The following is an 18,441-nucleotide window of genomic DNA, read 5'->3' as shown; positions in this document are numbered from 1 at the left end:
GTTTGTTCAGTGGATGACATTTTCAAAGAGAGTTTAAATTGCTAACCTACATTCCCCCTCTCCAAATGAGGTCAATAAATACTTTGGTGGTATTAGCTAGGCCTAAATTAAACATTATATTTAATATGTGCAAATTTATGTATGATTACATTTCAAGATGTCACCCTGTTCTGAGCCATTAGGTAGGAATGTAGTTTGTCAGCACAAACAGCAACAGTGTTGTTTCTCTATTACTCTCTACTCCTCTTTTCCTATGCGGCGGCATGACAACGTGTACAGTTTTGTGATATTGTATCATGTTCACATTTACATTTGATCTTATTTGACATGTCAGCACCGTAGGATGAATGATGTGTTCCTGGCTCCCCGTATCTGATTTGTTACCCATTGGGTGCAGACACGGGCGACTGTAGCAGCACTCGTATCTCCCCTCCGGCTGCAACACCACCCTCTGGCCTTTTGCATAAACAGGATGATTCAGCACGCAAAGCTGTGACAACTGCCTCTTTTCATATGGTGGCCCCAGTCCTTTTTTTTCTATTTAGAAGCTAGTTGGTGAAGTGAACTGACCCACAATTTTCTACCCAGACCCCCCCAAAAAAATCAAAAACCCAGACCTCACAAGGTCACATGCGCATTGCAAAGCACACTGACATTTAAATATTTGACCTGGTTTTAGCAGAGCCGCTGTCAGAGCTGTCACGCTGGCCCTTTAGGTCACTATTTGTGGAATTTCTAGGGACACAATCACATTTGGCTAAAAGAGAGCCTGAGCATTGCTATTCTGGGGGCAATATTCTTCCATTTAGCAATTATATTAAGTTCTGTAATGGTTCGAGGACAATCCAGGTTACTATAGTAATGCAATTCATTATTGTGGTATGATAGAAGTTAGATAGAAGATAGAAGAAGAGAAGAGCACGTCCTTGCTTACACAGTGCACCTTACATTAAATGGAACCCCAATATTTGCCCTATTTAAAACTTTATACAAGTCACTTATTTGATGAATGGCAGCCTCCTAATTTTGCTTATGCTCTCTGGGAGGACATCTTAAAAGGTGGAAATTTCCGTGTCCTGATTCAGCCTGGGGATTGAATGTTTACCCTAACTTCGAGGCTGACTAATTTTGTTTTATCGCTTCTGCTCCACTGACGGGAAAATTCATTAATATGGTATGCATCACAAAACCGGCGAATCGATTGAACGCTGGAAATGCGGCTATACATGTCAATTAGGATGCTTACATTGCTGCAGCTGTCTCGTTTAAGCATTTAATGGTATGTTTCCGTTTTGGGGATTTCCAATCGTGCAGTCTTTTACATTACAGCTAAAACATACGCTCAGCAGAGAATGTAAAAATATTTTCCTGGCAGCTTGGAACAAGTAGTACAACTCTAAGCTATTTACTCATATAGTAAATGACTATATCCTTTTACTCTGAGACGGTGGGGCTTTTTAGAGCACTTAGTTTCAATTCTGAGAAATATTGATGTCTCCAGTACAGTGATATTTTTTGCAAAATATGCCTCCCTGTATGTAGCATTGATTTAGGAAAGGCTTGCTCATTTTGGGGTGAACTTGCATACACAGACTCAGCCCTCCACCCCATTCAGGACCTTTGGGATGAACTGGAACGCCATCTGCGAGCCAGGCCTTGTCACCCAAGCAACATCAGTGGCTGACCTTGCTAGAGCATGGCTGAATGACAGTTTATTCCTCCAGCCAGCTTTCCACATTTTATAAAAAAGCCTTCCCAGAATACCAATAATTGTACTTTTTATGTACATATTAGTGTATATAGCTGTGTGTGCCACTACTACCATTAGCATTACTCTTTGAGTTTTTCAGACTGTATGAGCTTGAAGTTTGGTATTGAATTGCAGTGCAGTTTTACACTATTAAAGGTCATTGTGATCTCAGAGGCTGCTTAAAGGAATGAGTGGCAGTATTATCACAGTCATGGACATTTTAAACTCTTTAATCTAGTCTCATCTACTCCTGCTTTGTTTCCCTCTTTTTCCCCCTCCACTGTCATAATTATACAGGGCTTAGTGGTGTTTTGCAAGTTCTTTGATCTGCCTCTTAAGAGCAGACGGATTACGCAGTAAAAAGATTGTACTGGTAAGGTTATTTGACAGTGTGGGTTTATTGCTGGGTTATTATTTTCTGTCTCTTTGTGCCGCGTCATGTGAGCAGGCTTGGTTGTTCCCTTGTTCATAAAGTGGGATGTGAGGTTGATTGATGGCTGGATGTTTGACTGTAAGTTGGTGTTGAGGGAAAATATTAGGAAGTGCATTTTCCTGGCATCACATGCAGGAAATCCTTGTATGTAAACAGTAGTTTACTGCTGTGGCATGGCACTGGAAATGGCTGGATTTTTTTCAGACATGTTTAATTCAATGACGCTTCCTTCCATTCGTTTTATTTTTCTACATTAGTTATTATCTATATTATTATTTCAGCAATGAATAAATATTATCTGTAGGATATCTTAAAGTATAAAGGCGTATTTTTCCCTGTGACGTTTCACTGCTGGTTAAAACTCATGTTTAGTTTCAGGATAACTAAAATTACACCCATCATCTTGGATAACATAGCTTGGCTTAAAACCAGATCTTCTTAAAGTGGACCGCAAGCCAAATGGATGATTTAATATGATTTAGCTTACTCAAATAGCGATGATAATAATATCATAACTGCAGTATTTGTTTCGATGCCAGAATCCTGAAATTGTGACAGAACCAATCCAGATTTGCTGTTGATCCACGCTGATCACAATATCCTTATTTTAGATTTCTGCAATAAAAAAAGCTATGTTTGCAATACATATGTTATTTTTATGCATTTTTATTTCTTCCACTTAATGATCCCAAAGTAAACCATGTGTAAGTAAGACATTATATACACATGGTTTAAGTATGGTGCTAGGAATAACTCTCCCGAAGAACATAGTGTACTCTATGCTGGCCTGCTGCTTATGTGGATCTTCTTATCCTCGGCCTGTAGCCCCCAGACATTGTATCCTAATTATTTTTTACGCACTCTGTCCCTGCTGAATTGTACTTAGTTGGCTTTGTGTGGTGCACTTGTGCTCAGGTAGGACCTTGATTAATTCTCAGAAAGTCTGTCTATACGTCACAGGCTACTCTAGAGGGAGATCAGACCTCAGGAAAGGATGTATACTGCAGAGATTGCCCGGTCTAATCACAATGCATCATCGCCTCGTCACCTTTTTTTCTTTACCACCTTTTGCAGAACATTATATCTCTTTTTTTGTCTTCATCCCCCTTTTTTGTACTCGTCTTCGCGTTGTGCTTTCTGTGTGTTTTTCTGTCTCTTTGCCTTCTAGACACACTGAGGTTTCAAAACTGATGGGTAACTAGAGAACTCCCCTGCTGCTTTCACATTCCTCATTGTCATCCCTAGCAAAGAAAAAAATGCCCACACATATACACAGCTACACATGAAGATGGAAAAGACGAGAGGAAACAGGTGCAGATAGAAAGAACGTGGGGTTTATACTCGGCTCGGATACGGCAGATTGAATGTGGGTAAAATAGAGACAGAAATGAAAGGGGAAGATGAAACCATGGAGAAAGATCCATCAAGAAGAATAGTCAGAAACCACTGAGGAAACAACAGCTAAAGCCATTCTGTCTTGTATCATTTGGTCAGCTCAACTGGATCTTAAAAATATTGTGACGACAGTAACATCAAAGCAGTGTCACAGAAAGTGAAACGTGATATATTCTTTGAAGAAAGTTTTATGGATTTTCACATAAAAAAGAAGGTTTTATGAGGGTATATTTCACAGCACTGACGTGTGATGAGACAAACAAGTTCGGTTTGAGTGACTGTGTAAATAACTATTAAGGTAATGACTAGATACTTGGGACATTTGTGGTTATCTGGATTTTGGGATGTTGGTCAAACCTGTTTTACACCAGATAAAAACAAGAGAAGGTAATTTTTTATAATTACTAGACTTGTTAATTAAATATGAACTTCATCCATATAATATTTAATACATATACACATTTATATACTTTTTTTATGGGAAAGTCCTTGCTAATTTCAGCAAGAGTATCTATGTTAAACTGGCCTCGAATCCAGACGCATCACACAATAATTAAAGTTATGAAAAATGATGAACGAGACCCAAAATTTTGGGGAAAATCTGATATCAGGAGAAAACAGGAAAATATTGGGAACTGAGAGAGTCTTCTCAGTTCCCAAGCTCTTACAAAACATTGTCAAAAAGAAGAGGTGATGTAACACAGTAGTAAACATGGCCTTGTCCCAGATTTTTTTTTTTTAGCATGTTGCTGGCAACAAATTCAAAAGGCTATATTTTTTAAAAAAAACAATAAAATGTTATAATATTTGGTATTTTGTCTTCCACTATTTTCAGATTTTACATGATTTGTAAATCACTGTAGTGTCCCCACTGATCACTGTAGTGAATAACATTCCTCGTCTTACAGTACAGTGTTATACTGGGAAACATTGATCCTGGCAGTGGATAGCACTTTGACACCACTCATGCAGACATCACCCATCACAGACGCAGCACATCCCCAGCTGCTGAGTGGGCCTTCAAACTGTAGAGTTCCCAATAACACTGAACATTTCCACCCCAAGAGGTGCTCTTTTAAATCCCTGAGGAGGTGAAGCTGTAATTGGTAGAACAAGGGGCAGCTACACAATATTTAGTTGTTGGTTTTAAAGTTTTGTCTCATTTTTGCCTCAAAAAACCCCAAAAAACTCATCTTCTCCTGCAGATAAGTAGGGAAGCACATGTTTCACACACACACATACACTTGCAGGAACGCTTAGGTGAGATCAGGTGTGAAGTGCCTCCTTCTGTATTCATCCGATGTACAAAGTCAGCCACACATATGCACACGCGGTCCCGTCTTCAGCGACAGACACACACAGTTCACCCAAACTGCATTACGTTGTTGTGGTCCTCCCAGTGAAAATACTCATTCTTAATGAATAATCCTATTAGCACATGAAAGGTAACATCTGGCTTGTTCCAAAAGCAGTCATTCTTTTATAGGAGAGTCATTTGTTTTCTGGATGAATGAGTACCCCTCCCAGTGAGCAGGGTGATGGGAGGTGAATGCACACTTCACCACTCGTTTGGAAACGCGTGTACTTTTTGCAGGCCACCTCTAATGTTTTTTGTTTTGTGTTTTTCCCCCTCCCCTGCCAGTTCTCCCTTTCTGTGTGCACACATAAAAGCTTTAACTTTGTTCCAGCTTTAAATCTCCAGGAACCTCTCTGCATTTGCACAGACATAGGGGATGGCCTGAGCGTACCCCTGTCTCGTGTGTGATTACGTGTGGCAGTTGTCCCTCTTTCTTTTTTCTCTGTAGTATTAGAGGGTGAAGTGTTGCTTGATGTCGCTGACTCCTAGAAATAAAGACTAGCTTTGAAGCGTTTGGCCATCACATCCATTACTCCTAGACTGTCATCCCCCCAGGTCTCATAAAGGCATCAAGCGTCAAGGTTAAAGTAAGACAGCCAGTTAAAGTAATCATATTTTTTTGCTTTTTTTGGACTCTCACCTTTATTCCTACCCTGTAATTTCATATAATGTAATTATAAAAGAAAAGAGAAATTCAATATCCTCTCCTGCCTTATTCTGCCATTCCTTACAGACAGTCTCTTTCCCCCTCGCTCTATATCTCTTTCTCTTTCTCCATCCATCTTTATCTGTTTCCCTCTGTCTTCTTCTTAGTGTCTACGGAAAGTGAAATAGAGCATACAGGAGATTGTATCAGAGCGCTGATGTGAGCTGTGGTTAAAGGGGAGACAGCGAGCGATAGCAAGAGGTTTGTAGGGATGAGTGGGACTGACATGCGTTTTTTTGTGGCAACTGAAGGACAGTTGAGATGTGAGGGCTCTTGGCAGCACTTGTTCCCTCTCATCCCCCAAACACCAGCAACCCAGTGCCAGCATCTTATCACACCACACACACAAATGCACAAATAATCTTTAAGGAGATGGTGACTTCACCAACTCCATTAATCTAGATTAGTGTCCAGTGGAGGTTCTTCATCAGATGCAGCCAGCTGTGAGATGCCCAGCTTTCACTACGTGTTTCTCTGTGCTGCATGCTCCCTGCTTTTAAAACACTGCTGCAGCCAAACGTGGGAAAGCAGCTTAATGCAATAATTCACAAATTCTTAATTTGGACATCGATATCGGCGTGTTTTATGTAACTCAGCTCACTTAGCTGAGAGGAAATGCAGCATCATGCAATTCCTCATACGCAAGCACTGTTTTAGCCTTGTATGTGGCTTCAGTCAGGTAAAATGTGGATCAAAATCCTCTTGAAAATGAAAAACTGACCTTCGAGATCTGATAAATGTCAGCAAGCATTGGCATTTAGTCCACCCCCTCCCCTCCCCCCCAGACACAAAATTAACCAATAGTTCAAATATTTTCATGTGTAAAGTTTTCCGAAGTGAGTAAATTGTCTGTTAAAGTCAGCACCAGCACATTCCATAAGCGCTCCCTGAATTTTCCCTTCACCCGAGCAGAGGCATCTGAGTGTAAAATCCATCTGAGATTTACCTCCTTTCATCTGCCACACAGATTTGATATTTGATCATCTGGCTAAAGAGAAAATTTTGAGTGAATATATTCCTTATGGCTAATCCAGGGCTCAGTTCCCCTGAGCAAGCAGATTTCTTGGATTTCCCACTCCATAGGTTATATGAGCAGACTTCCCCCCCCTTTCAGATGCAGACTAAGAGGTGAAATGGAGGAGAGGACAAGAGCAGAGAAGAGCAACTTACCTCAGACTGTGAATTACTGACGTAAAGGATGTGATAGCCTAGATCCCTGGTTGTGCCCATGCATGCCTGTTTCCTCAGTAGATCAGAAGCGAGCTGGAAGAGGAGGCTATGCCATGGCAGAAGTTAAAGAGGACAGTCAGGCAGTGGCACGCAGGTGGAGCAGGGGCAGCAGTAGTTGGGAGTAGTTGTTGCACATCGGCGTCTATGATCCAGTAGCGTGAGCCTCCTCTAAGCCCGAGACAGAGTCAACACTCCCCCTCTTTTTTTCCCCTCCTCTCCACCCGGTCTCTTTTCGTCTTCTTCCCTTTCTCCACACGGTGTCGGCAGGGGCTTTCACTCACTCACACATGCATGCATGCACACACTCACACACGAGCAGGCACACACATACTGTGGCTGAACTCCGGACGGCTCAGCGACGGAGCCCACGCAGGCTGAATATCCCCATCGTGCCGCCGCAGTTCTGCTCTCTGGCTTTCTCCTCTTTTCTGTTTGTCTGCCTCTGAGCCTGTGTGTGTGTGTGTGTGTGTGTGTGTGTGTGTGTGTGTGAGTGAGTGAGAGAGAGAGTGAGAGACAATGAGAGAGAGAGAGAGAGAGAGAGATTAAGTGAAAGGGGGAGGGAACATGAGAGAGAAAAAGAGAGAGGGAGAGTGCAAAAGGAGGAAGGGAGGTTGCAGTGGAGAAAGTAGAGCTTTAGTTTTGGCTACATCTATCAGGTTCGTGCACCATCCATTTATCTTATAAAGCAGTTTTATCAGTGACATCACAAAACCATATGCACATCTTTACCTCATATCCTCAAAGCCTTGCTTTGTTTGTCAGGAGCAGAAATAAATTCCAACTTTGAATGGATTTGTTGAGAGGCACTTTTCCTCACACACAGACCGATGTTTTTGAAATTTGTCTTTCTTCACGCACACCTGTGTTTTTGATTCTTTTGAGTTTCTTGACATCTCCATATATTGATGCTTGTCATGTGTTATCCTTGAGAGTTTTCTTGCACGTCCATTCACCTTCTGTCGTCTCAATTTGTCTGAGTCCCTACAGCTTTTTTCTTTGTGTGAGAGAAAAATTTCATTTGCTTTCCCTCCATCCCAACTGCCTATTACAGAGCTTCTATTGCCCATTCCCCTTTCAGGTATTTATCCATCTGTCACAGGAAAATACCAGTTTTCATAAGGGAATATGCAGCTTTATTTAGGCTTAATTGGATCTGCGGTGCATCTTGTATTATTTAGTTACCATAATGGGGAAGGAGGGAAATAATACACTCAGTGAAACCCTGATCATGTAAAAGTGTAGCCGTGTATGCTTGGTCGGATGTTTTTGGAGCCATAGCTCATCCTTATTCACTGACAGGGAAAACCCAACTTCTGCTTTAAGCCTCAGGTACCATGGTAATGAGCTGCAGCTCTCCAGACAGCAGCTGCTGTGAAGTAAGTGTGCATGTGTCTGTGTGTGTGCACACCTTAGTATGTGTGAGCATTAATATAAATATATATATTACAGTTACCAAAAGCAAATAAAGGGCACACATCTATCCTCACCAAACGGGGTAAAGAGTCACTTCTTTCTCCGTTCATGCAACTGTGAAGTCAACATTTGTTACTGAGGGCTCGAAATCAATGACTAGGAGAAAATTCAAAAATATGACATGAAATTTAAACAGTTGTAAAAACTTTTTGTAATAATAACATTTATTTGTAAGAACGCTTCAATAAATGCATCCATCATTTTTCTTAATAAATGGATGTATTATGAATAAGAAATACATTTAAAACATTCCAAACTGATTGAATGAATCCATTAACAATTGTAACAATCTTTGTCTAGGCTGGAAATTAGAATTATAATTTAGTCAACTTCATTTAGTAAAAGCAAGTTTATATAAAGCTATTCTATTTGATTACCATTCTATTCTATTTATGTTTTTTTTATTACTCCCTGTCTTTCACATTTAACGATTTTTATTCGATCATAGAAATACTTCATGTGTTACCGTTAAATGTCTTTTATACTTGACAGCAGGAACACAGTTCAATTTCAGCCAAATGAGCCAAGTGGACAGCTGAGTCACTTGTGGCAGAACAGGCCCAAAGATTTTTTTAGAATAAAAAGGGGAGATGTCTTTGACAGTTATATTCAGTTCACATTTACATTCATCAGACTTCCTTCCCGTTGTTTATCACCGTCTTACGGCATCACAGCTCTCGCCGCAAAGTCCTTTATGACACACAAAAGAAAGTTTTGCTATTCTTTGTTCCCCCCTTTGCCTCATCTCACTTTTCTACACCGTCACATAAAACATCCCTGCCTCCCGACTGACTGCACCTTCCAGGTGCTGAACGCTGCTCTCACAGCACGGTTTTATGAGTCTGGGTTCTTGTTTTGGAATGACAGTAACGCATCTGCTTCACAGCCTTGTTACTGCTCAGCCAAGCAGCGAAAACCTGCAAGTTTAACACGGAGAGAGCCGCATTATGTTTGTAAAGATTTGACCTTGGAACATCTCAGTTCTTGGAAAGTGTTTTAGATTTGAACCCAGGGTAATGGCATTTGTTTAATGGGTAGAACTCCTCTGGGAGATGATGTCTACTGTTAGTAGGAACAGAATAGGCTTTGCCATTTACTTTTATTGGAATCTGCTCTGCGATCTGCTTGTGTAAGCAAACTGTTTCTCAGATGGATAAACTGGTGGCAAAGGACAAGTCGCTGGAGTGACTCTCCTCTCGTATTGATTTCATTACCTCAAAGCTAAATCCTCAGGGGCCTCCTGTTTGATGTCCTTGTCCTTACATGCACACTATAGACAGGACTGTGGTCAATGGAAAATCCAGAGCTAGTTTTTTTGCTTAGCCTTTACTGCCTGCTTGGTGGAAATGCAAATAGATTTATAGATTGTGTGATTTGTAATTTTACTGTGATTGTCTACTGTTGCAGTAAAATCTACTCTTTGCTTTCATTCGATAGAGTTCTGTTTTCCTTTTAATATTTCTTCGGATTTGGATGCTGATATTTCTAGAATTTGGCTACCACATAACTACCTTTAACAATATCACATGATGTCATTAAAGGTACAGTGTATAAAATCTCACCACTAGATGTCAGCAGATTGCAGTTTGCAGTCAACTTTCTTACCCTTTCTCAAGTCCTAGCTACGGTGGCTGCAGTAGGACAAACATGTTTAGGTCATCCAAGTAAGATCATTGAAACTAAAATTTAGACATTACACCATAACGGCCGTGTGTTTCTACTACTGTGATTTTTGGGACACTCGAGCCTAACACCAGCTGTTGTCTGTTAAACTGAGATTCATCACTCATCCAAGTGCTACATCCAGATGAAAGGAATCAACTTTTTGCGATTTACTCACCTGGATGATTGAGCATGCATCAGCGATTACATAAATGTTACAAAAGTAACCTATAAGGTGTGCATATGTGACCGTTCTCTAGCAACATACATAAAACGCGGAACGACGATGTCCATCTCGGCCACTGTACTCAAGATGATGGGGCAACGTGGCAGCTTCTGCAAACCGATGCCCTCTCCTGTGTAGTTTTAATGGTTTGATTCTAAATTTATGAGTATGTATTTGTTTGTTGGAAGACATAAGCACAAACCAATTTATGAACACGGTATTCTTTTTTTCTTTTTCTATTCAACGACCTCAGAGAACAACTTAACTTTACCTTGTGAGAAAAGACAAAGTGATAAAAACCAGATGTTAGCATAGATTGGAAGGAGCAGTGAAATGCAATGAACTGTCACTGTACTTGAATATATTTATATAAATTGTGGATTTTTGTTTTAACATTTTAATGTAAATGTTCCTCACCTTGTGGTCATACCTTTGTCCAGAGAGGTCACTGATTCGATAGGGCCGGATATCTTACTGTCACTACTCTTAATGATTTTTCTCAGGTCAAATTGCTCTCACACTCTTGTCAGACTGCTAATTGCCAAACATTTTGTTAGCATTACCTTGTGGAACAATTTTTTGATTTGTTTTTTTTCCTTTCATTGTAATCCTTATTTATAATTTGATCAAGTCTTTTGACAAAGACCTTACCTGTTCTTAAACTAGACATTACCATTTAGCATACTGCATGCTAATTTAGATTAGTAGGCACCTCTAAACCCTATATACAGTCTATCAGCTGACATGGTGATTGCATATTCATCCTCACAGGGTGTGTAGCGTATAAGTGCCATCTCTATATTGAGGAAAATTACTTGATGGAGAAGAGAGCTGTCAATTCATTATAGCATCTGAACTCTCAGATATCACATTGTGAAAAAAAAAAAATTGTGTGTATTTTACCCAACAGCCTATGATGTGTCTGCTGTGCAGCGTCCCTCTAGCAACTCTCTCACTGAGAAGTAAAGCTGAAAAATGTGGCTAACTGACATCAGCCAGAGTGTGCCCTCATCTGCTGTAGTCGTTTGGTCTCTTCGACAAAAATGTCTACAAAGCTAGCTTGTAGTCTGTCCAAAAAACACAACTAGAATAAAGAAGTTTAAGACAAATCACTGAACTAAAGTAATCTGCACATTCACTAAACATCTTTTATTACATTATTTCGATCACTTCATCCTTAATAACATTTGATTTTGAAACAAAGTGTCAGGGCATCTGTGGTGTGTTTCGAACAAGCTGTGCATTGTAAGCTTTAAAGCTTCTTCCAGAAATCTGTCTGATTTTCTGTCTCTGCCTCAGGCTCACTGACCACCAACAGCTAATTGAAATCGTGGACTGTCTCCAACCGCATTTTTTTAAAAGCTGGTTTTGATCTCTAATAGCAAACAGTTTGGGGTCTCATGGCGTCAAAACATGGCAACACATTATTGACCTTCGCTATCCCACTCGTGCTCTAGTTCATCTCCGAATCTGTCACACTGACCAGGCAATGGTCGGCAAGATCTCCTTTTTTTTCGGTGGATGATGCGTGTTTGGCGGTAGAGACGGGGCTTTCTTGTCAAAGAAAGTGGCCTTCATTCAGTGGGGTTCCCTATATAAATTAAATTGTCAGTTCAAGGAAGTGTATTGCTTTGATGTGAAAGTGCTTCCTCAAGCTTGTCTTAGTCGAATGCCATCTGAATGAATGAATTAACGGGTCACTTTCATGGCTGGCTGCCCAGGTTTTCTGCACATATTATTTGTCCTTATCTACTGTCAAGTGTTTATCTGGACATCACCAAGCACCAAACCCACTGCTGCTGCAAAAAAACCAAAAACAAATGAAGTGTGAATGGCTTCAGCTGGCTCTCTAACTTGTTTCCATTGGCTGACCCTCCTGCCTGCCACCTTGTTGGCCTGATGTTGGAGCCAAGCAGGTTGGCTGAATTGTGTAGCGGTGGCCAAGTACATTGTATGTGTCAGCTCTGCCTCCGTTTGACAGACCAGTGTGAAAAGTGCTGCTGTCTTTGGTCCTTCTCTGTTCTTTTTCTATTCCATTTATGTATATTTAGTTTCAAGAACATGAATAATATATTTTTGTGATGAACAAATCCATTACCTATAAGTATAATATAAGTAAAATAACAGAAACTTGTAATTGGACATTTTAAATATTGTTGAAACAAAGCTAATTTCTGGATTTCTGTATCTTTTTGTATTCCTTCTAACCTGTTTTTCTCTTGTCAGGCACTACTGATGCCAGTCATCTTTTAATTTGAATTCTCCTCACAAAATCACCTCAGTGGAAATGTTTGAATCTCATCTGCAGCAACCCTTAATGCTTTCTCTGAGCGAGGAGGCAAATTGGGGAGAATTTAAACTGGAATCTTTTTTGTCTGTTGTTGGTTGCGTTGCACTTTCCTTACAACCTCCGTGACTTAGCAGCCCAAATCACTTCTGCTTGCATAGGTGTCGTTCTTATAAGATTAAATGGCATGATGGCCATGCGAGGTTTCCTGTGTGCTGTTGTAATTTCCATCATAATGAGCCAGTAAAATCATATTGCATCAGGCTTGGAGCTAATAGAGAGGAGGAGGGAGTAATTTGGATCCCTGTTGGTCATCAACCCCTCGTTCTCATCTTTCTTTCCCTCTGCTATTGTGTCAGTTTTTCCTCCTTCAGAGACGTGTTGAGGCTCTTGGTACGACTCTATATACCGCTGTGCCATTTCCCCACTGGCTTAATTAAAGGCTTAAAACAATGCTCTGTTAATAGGGCAGCCCTTCAGAGCAAACATCAATTTTTGCTCCTCTGCTGTCAGGCGCTAAAGTGAGATGAATTATCAGGGAGATGCAAGCTAGAGAGCGGCGTATGATGGATCAGGCACTGCCCTCTAATCACCGCTTTTTCATTTCCTCTAAGAATCTGTTTCATTTGCCCATAAGACAGATATGGAGGCAGGCTTTGGGAAATCTCCAGCTCCTAGACTCAGTGATAGATATCACCTGTAAACTTTTTGTTGACTGTTGTTCAGACTGAGAAATTGTTTCAGTAGATAAATGAATTGAGATTGACGGCTCAGTTGGCGGCCATTAAATGACTGTTTCCATAAGCGTCATGAACAATTTGGTCTTGTCCTTCAGCTGCTTCATCATCTCCTGCAGTAGCTCAGTGAAGAGGCTAAAAGTTATGGTTCCTTTCAGTTTGAGGCCATGAGATTAATATTTCCTTTTATAGATTTAAAAAAAATGCCTTGCTAGCATGCAGAATGTCATATTTGGAGAGATTGATCAGTAATGATGGTGCTCTATTAGCGGCACCCAGCTCACTTAATGAGCTATCATTATGTTAAATTACATAAGAAAGATGGTTAACTTATAATTGGGTAGTATTTTAATTGGATGGGCTGCTTGTCTTTTAGATACTTTTGAGATATGTCGTCCTTTTGATCCGAATGCTCTGTGATACCATTTGGCTTTGGTTGTCTTTAATTTGTTCCTGATCATTTGACTGTAACGCAAACTATCCATCTCATTACTCTTTAAAAAGAAATCAACAGCCAGAAAAAAATGTTATTTATATATAATACAAAGTGCAGATCACTATAATTACTTTAATCTGTTATCTTAGCATCAAACAGGCTTTGGATTGTGAGATTTGTTTTGCAAAAACCAGCTGATGTACACACTTTTGACATTAAGTTGTGTTGTGTTATGAATTTACTTTTGCTCTACTGTTTTACTTCTTAAACTTTTTCATTTTTTTTCACCAGAAATAGCAAATGCCAAAATGTTGTTTTTACATTTTTCATCCTGCTAATAGTCTTTTTTTCTGGCCTACACTGCTTCACAGAGCTTTCAGCATAATTCGTGATTTTTAAATCCTTTTGATTTCAATTTTCTTTAATATACAGTGTCATTTTACCCAGAATATTTATCACAAAAGAACTCCTTTTTATAAAGTGTTTAGTTCAAATAATTTCAGCCTTCGAGTTTGAATACAAACCCCACAAAACATGCCGGACGTGTCACACAATTAAAGTGACCCTGTGACTAAAATGCAAAAAGATATGTTTCATCATTTCTAAACCTTTCAGTTTCTTTTCTCTTTAGTCTTGTTATTTTTTTTGTGGTTGTTGTTCTTCGTTTTGTTAGGCAAGCAGCCCAGTAAGATGCATTTTCTATCACTTCCTCCTCTGCAACTAGCCTGCTTGGTGCTCCTCAGTGTGTCACATACCTTCTCCCCTCTGTAACAAAATCAGAAAAGATCGGCCCACTTCTTACCAGTGAGGGACACTTTTTTTCTCTTTTCTTTTCTGAACCTTTCTTCTCTAACGCTGCTTTATTCGACTTACTTCCATTCTTTTTCTCCCCCTATATGAAATAAAAGAGTTGTCATGGTAACATTACTGGATTCATCCCAGTGATAAAAGTGAAGAGTTTGGTTGGTTGGCCTCTAGAGACCTCCTGGTTCCCTCCAAACACACATCTCCGTTGCTCGCATTACGCCTTAACAGCTGGTGTGACTCATGTTTCTGCCTCGCATCTAGATCTTAATTGCTGCACAGAGAGCCGTCTGTATTTCTTTTGCTGGGAGGGCCTCTCCCTCTGTACCACGGCAATTTGGAAATATGGTTGCAAGATTCCTCACCTGTATTTAATTTTCCATCAGGATTTGCCAGCTGATCCTAGCGCCTCCAGCAGAAATTGTATTTGTTTGGAAGCTCAAGATCCATTCATGAGCAACACATTACAAGAATAAAATCAATAGTAACATTGGCAGATATATGGCTGCGCTGTTGGCGGTCTTGATTGAATGTTGGTAGTGAGCTTGGGGGGCTTATGCTACTGTATGCAGCCTTGGAGCCTTATGGCAGGTCCCACACTGAGGCTTGCAGCATGTACAAAGTTTGCTGAAGGCTCTTTTTCTTGGGGATTCATTCACAGTTGAACATAAAAAAAAAGAAAAAATGCGGCATACCCTCCAGCTCATCCAACCATTTGAGTCTGAATGGGCTAGGGTGTTGCTGGAGCATGCATCAGTGACTGCTGGCTGCTTTGAAGCTCCTGTGCCATTTATTAACAAGCTCTATTAAACAATGTTGGGTTCATTAATCAAAAAAGAAAAAAAATCACTTAAGTCATAATTTTTTAAAGTAATGCATTACTTTGCATAGTTATTCTCCTTGGAAAGTACAAACACTACTTTTTTAGATTACTTTTGTTTTACTCCAAAGCATCATTCGATATCTGTTGTCAGATAATTATCAGTTAATTTATACATATAGAGGAGGCTGACAGGTTTTTTTTAAATGACTGCTTGTTTGTAATTTGAACGCCACCAGCATTTTATTTGCAAAGGACTTCATCAATAAATGATTGGGTGGTCTCCCATAGGTATAGATAGCTCATGCAACCTTTGCACTACAACAGCAGCCCAGCTACTTTAACAATTATTTGCGCTACATATACATATATTTATGTTTTATATTGCATGTTTTCCCATATTTTGTTCCCTTTCATATATTTATATGGAGTAGTTACACAATCTTTTTATACTCAATGAAAAAATTCACTTCAATTTAATAAAGTCTAACCTTTTTACACTGCAGCTGGCAACACTACCCTTATTTTGTTCTGCAGCTTCAGTGAGCATTGTGTAGTAACACATGAACCAGCCTTTCACCTTGCTCCAGGTTCTGTTTAAGGTGGTGCTGCAGCTGACAGCAGGTCTCCAACAAAAACGAGGAGTACCAACTGCAATACATATGAAGTACTTACGTAAGCATTAGGTAGTGTGTTTTTGTTTTGCAGACTGTCCTTTTAATTTTGTCCCATGTATCTTAACCTTTGTAATTTGGTCACTGAATTTTCAAACAGTAGTGCATTCCAGATGCATATAATGCATCACATATAGTGTGATTACAAATATAACAGACACAAATGAACAAAACCACAACTTCCTTTCTGGAGGTAAAAAGGCCAGTATCATCTATAACTCAGTATGTGGGAATATCCATCCATGTATCTATTCCCGAATATGATTGAGCAACAGCAACATTTTTTCCTCAGTTAGTAGCATATAAAGATAGAGACGTGCAAGAGAACCACTTCTTAGACACTTCATACACTTTGTAGACTTTGTATGTACACTTGTCTCTTTGGTACTTTCTAATCAGTCTTAGTCTGAATGTGCTCTTCAGTACTGAAGAACTGAGACTAACTGAAACTTACATGCCCTCACAGATGAAGGAGTCTGGTCCTCTGTGTCTCCAAGAAATATTTCCATTTTAATATAACATGGTTTCTGTGAAGCGTTACAGAGAGGAGAAGTGAAACCGTCAACAGCATCGCATAGTGTTAAGGAAAGGCGAAGTAAACATGATGTTTGCATTTGAGGATTATTTTGGTGCCTTTGCATTATTATCTTAATGTTGTTAGCTGTTATATGCATGAATAAAAAAATTAATACTGATAAATGTAAATGCAGTACAATATATTATATGGATATTAAGGCAAACAATAGCCATAAAATCCAAGTAAAGAGGAAAAAAAATCTGAATTGGTAAGACAGGTCAGGTGAGGTAAGAACAGGAGTGTGTGTGTGTGTGTGTGTGTGTGCGAGCATCCCTTCTGCTCAGCTGTGTTTTGTGTTTTGGTAGGTCAGGCCTAATTAAAGCTCAAGGAGAAGTTTTCTAGCAAAGCCTTGTGAGGATTAACTACCATGAAGCAGCAATGTTATATCAGTTGCTTTAGAGCTGCTCAACCATTCCTCGCTTCGCTGAGGTAGTCAAAAAATCCCAATCAGGAGTTTGTTCAGGTGATGATAGATTATGGAAACGTGGTGACATGAATTGTAACCAAATTTCAGTGCTGGTTAAGAAGGTCTTTGTGTGTCTCGTGCAGCTTACTTTACTGCCAGTTAGATAAGTGTCAAACTGGAAGATCTTACTCTTGGCCTTATTTTGAATTGTTCTTGAAATATGTTTCTTACAAGATTTTGCCTTTAAATAAAGAATATGCACAAAAAGGGTGCACTATAAGTCATCTCATTTAGCCAGCCTTTTACTTATTTTTGCAGACTTTAGAGATAAAGAGTCACTCTTCCTGCTTGTGTATCTTAATGCTTATCAGACCTTATATTCATTAAGCTGGGTGTGCTTTCATGCATTCTTTTCAGAGTAATTTTAATTACCTTCTCTTTTCATTTTTGATTAGCTGGTTGAGGTAAAACTGTGGGAACAATAAATCATTACAGTATGCTTTCATTCTTCAAAAGTATTTAAGCAAATTATGTAACTTTTTCTTTAGATTTCTTTTTAATTAGCCCCAAATCTTTTGTTAGATAACAACAAACATCTTCTCTTTGCCATTAGTGTCTTACTGGTTTTCTTTTGTTCTTGTATTGGTCTCTTGGTAGCTGATTATCTTTATCCTTTGTACAAATCTCTTGAGTAATCCATCTTTTCATGTGAATTTCTTGTGCAGTCTGTCAACTGTAAACAGTACGAACTCTAGCCGTTCACATCCATTCCTTTCCAGTCGTCTTCCACTTGTTTTTTTCAGTGTGTATCTGGCTTTGTCTATTCACATCAAAGGAATGACACTTGACTGGCAGCAGCAACCTCTTTTCACCTAGTCTTGCACACATTGCCTTCCACTTATCTCCTCTCTGCAGCACATATACACTGTACTAACCAGAGGCAGGATAATGCTCCGCAAATGAATGACGGCACTTTGGGGACCTCATAGGCATTATAATCAGTGGAGACAAAGAGCTGACGAGTGGAGGGCAGCGGGTTAATAAGATCACCCATGAGGTGAGGGTGCCTACCTTTTTAAACCTGGGAGGCCAAGCCTGCTTCAGTACTCTGATCCAATCCAGTCAGCTAGTCAGTGGCCATCAAAATCAAAGACAGACTCTTTCTGTCCCGATCCTTCAATTTAAACTTGATTGTGTATTGAATGCACTACTTTCTCTTCTCCAGGGAAGCTTCGTGGCCAGCATGACTGCCGTACTGAGGCAGATGGACGACTATCATTATGCTCATCTGATCAGCACCTTTGGCAAGATAAGGAGTGATGTGGTGGTAAGTACACTCTGTCAGTGTTTCTGTGTCTGCTGGATCTTCAGGCCACATTGTCATGTTGCTTCAGAATGATTTTGCTCTGTCTTATCTAGAAATCAAAAGTCAGATTAGAGCTTTTATAGAGGAAAAAAATACAATTTC

The 18,441-nt window shown here is 39.7% G+C and overlaps 2 protein-coding genes across 3 annotated transcripts in view; one reads left to right on the top strand and one right to left on the bottom strand.

The window, feature by feature from the left end:
- The window catches only part of insyn2a (inhibitory synaptic factor 2A), a 35,000-nt gene extending 27,688 nt beyond the window's left edge, over positions 1-7,312 (bottom strand). The window contains exon 1 of the mRNA XM_005471413.4: positions 6,812-7,312. The gene's annotated coding sequence lies outside the window, so the exon portion shown is untranslated. The remainder of the gene's footprint in view (positions 1-6,811) is intronic.
- dock1 (dedicator of cytokinesis 1) overlaps positions 1-18,441 on the top strand; it is a 191,796-nt gene that overhangs the window by 111,177 nt on the left and 62,178 nt on the right. For both annotated transcript variants that reach the window (XM_019362509.2, XM_013269519.3), the window contains exon 28: positions 18,199-18,300. In XM_019362509.2, coding sequence (XP_019218054.1) covers positions 18,199-18,300 — 102 coding nt within the window. The remainder of the gene's footprint in view (positions 1-18,198; positions 18,301-18,441) is intronic.

Source organism: Oreochromis niloticus, linkage group LG8, assembly GCF_001858045.2.
Source record: "Oreochromis niloticus isolate F11D_XX linkage group LG8, O_niloticus_UMD_NMBU, whole genome shotgun sequence".
In the NCBI taxonomy this organism is placed as follows: Eukaryota; Metazoa; Chordata; class Actinopteri; order Cichliformes; family Cichlidae; genus Oreochromis; species Oreochromis niloticus.
The sequence above is the reverse complement of the archived record's forward strand: the minus strand, read 5'-3'. Positions and strand labels throughout refer to the sequence as shown.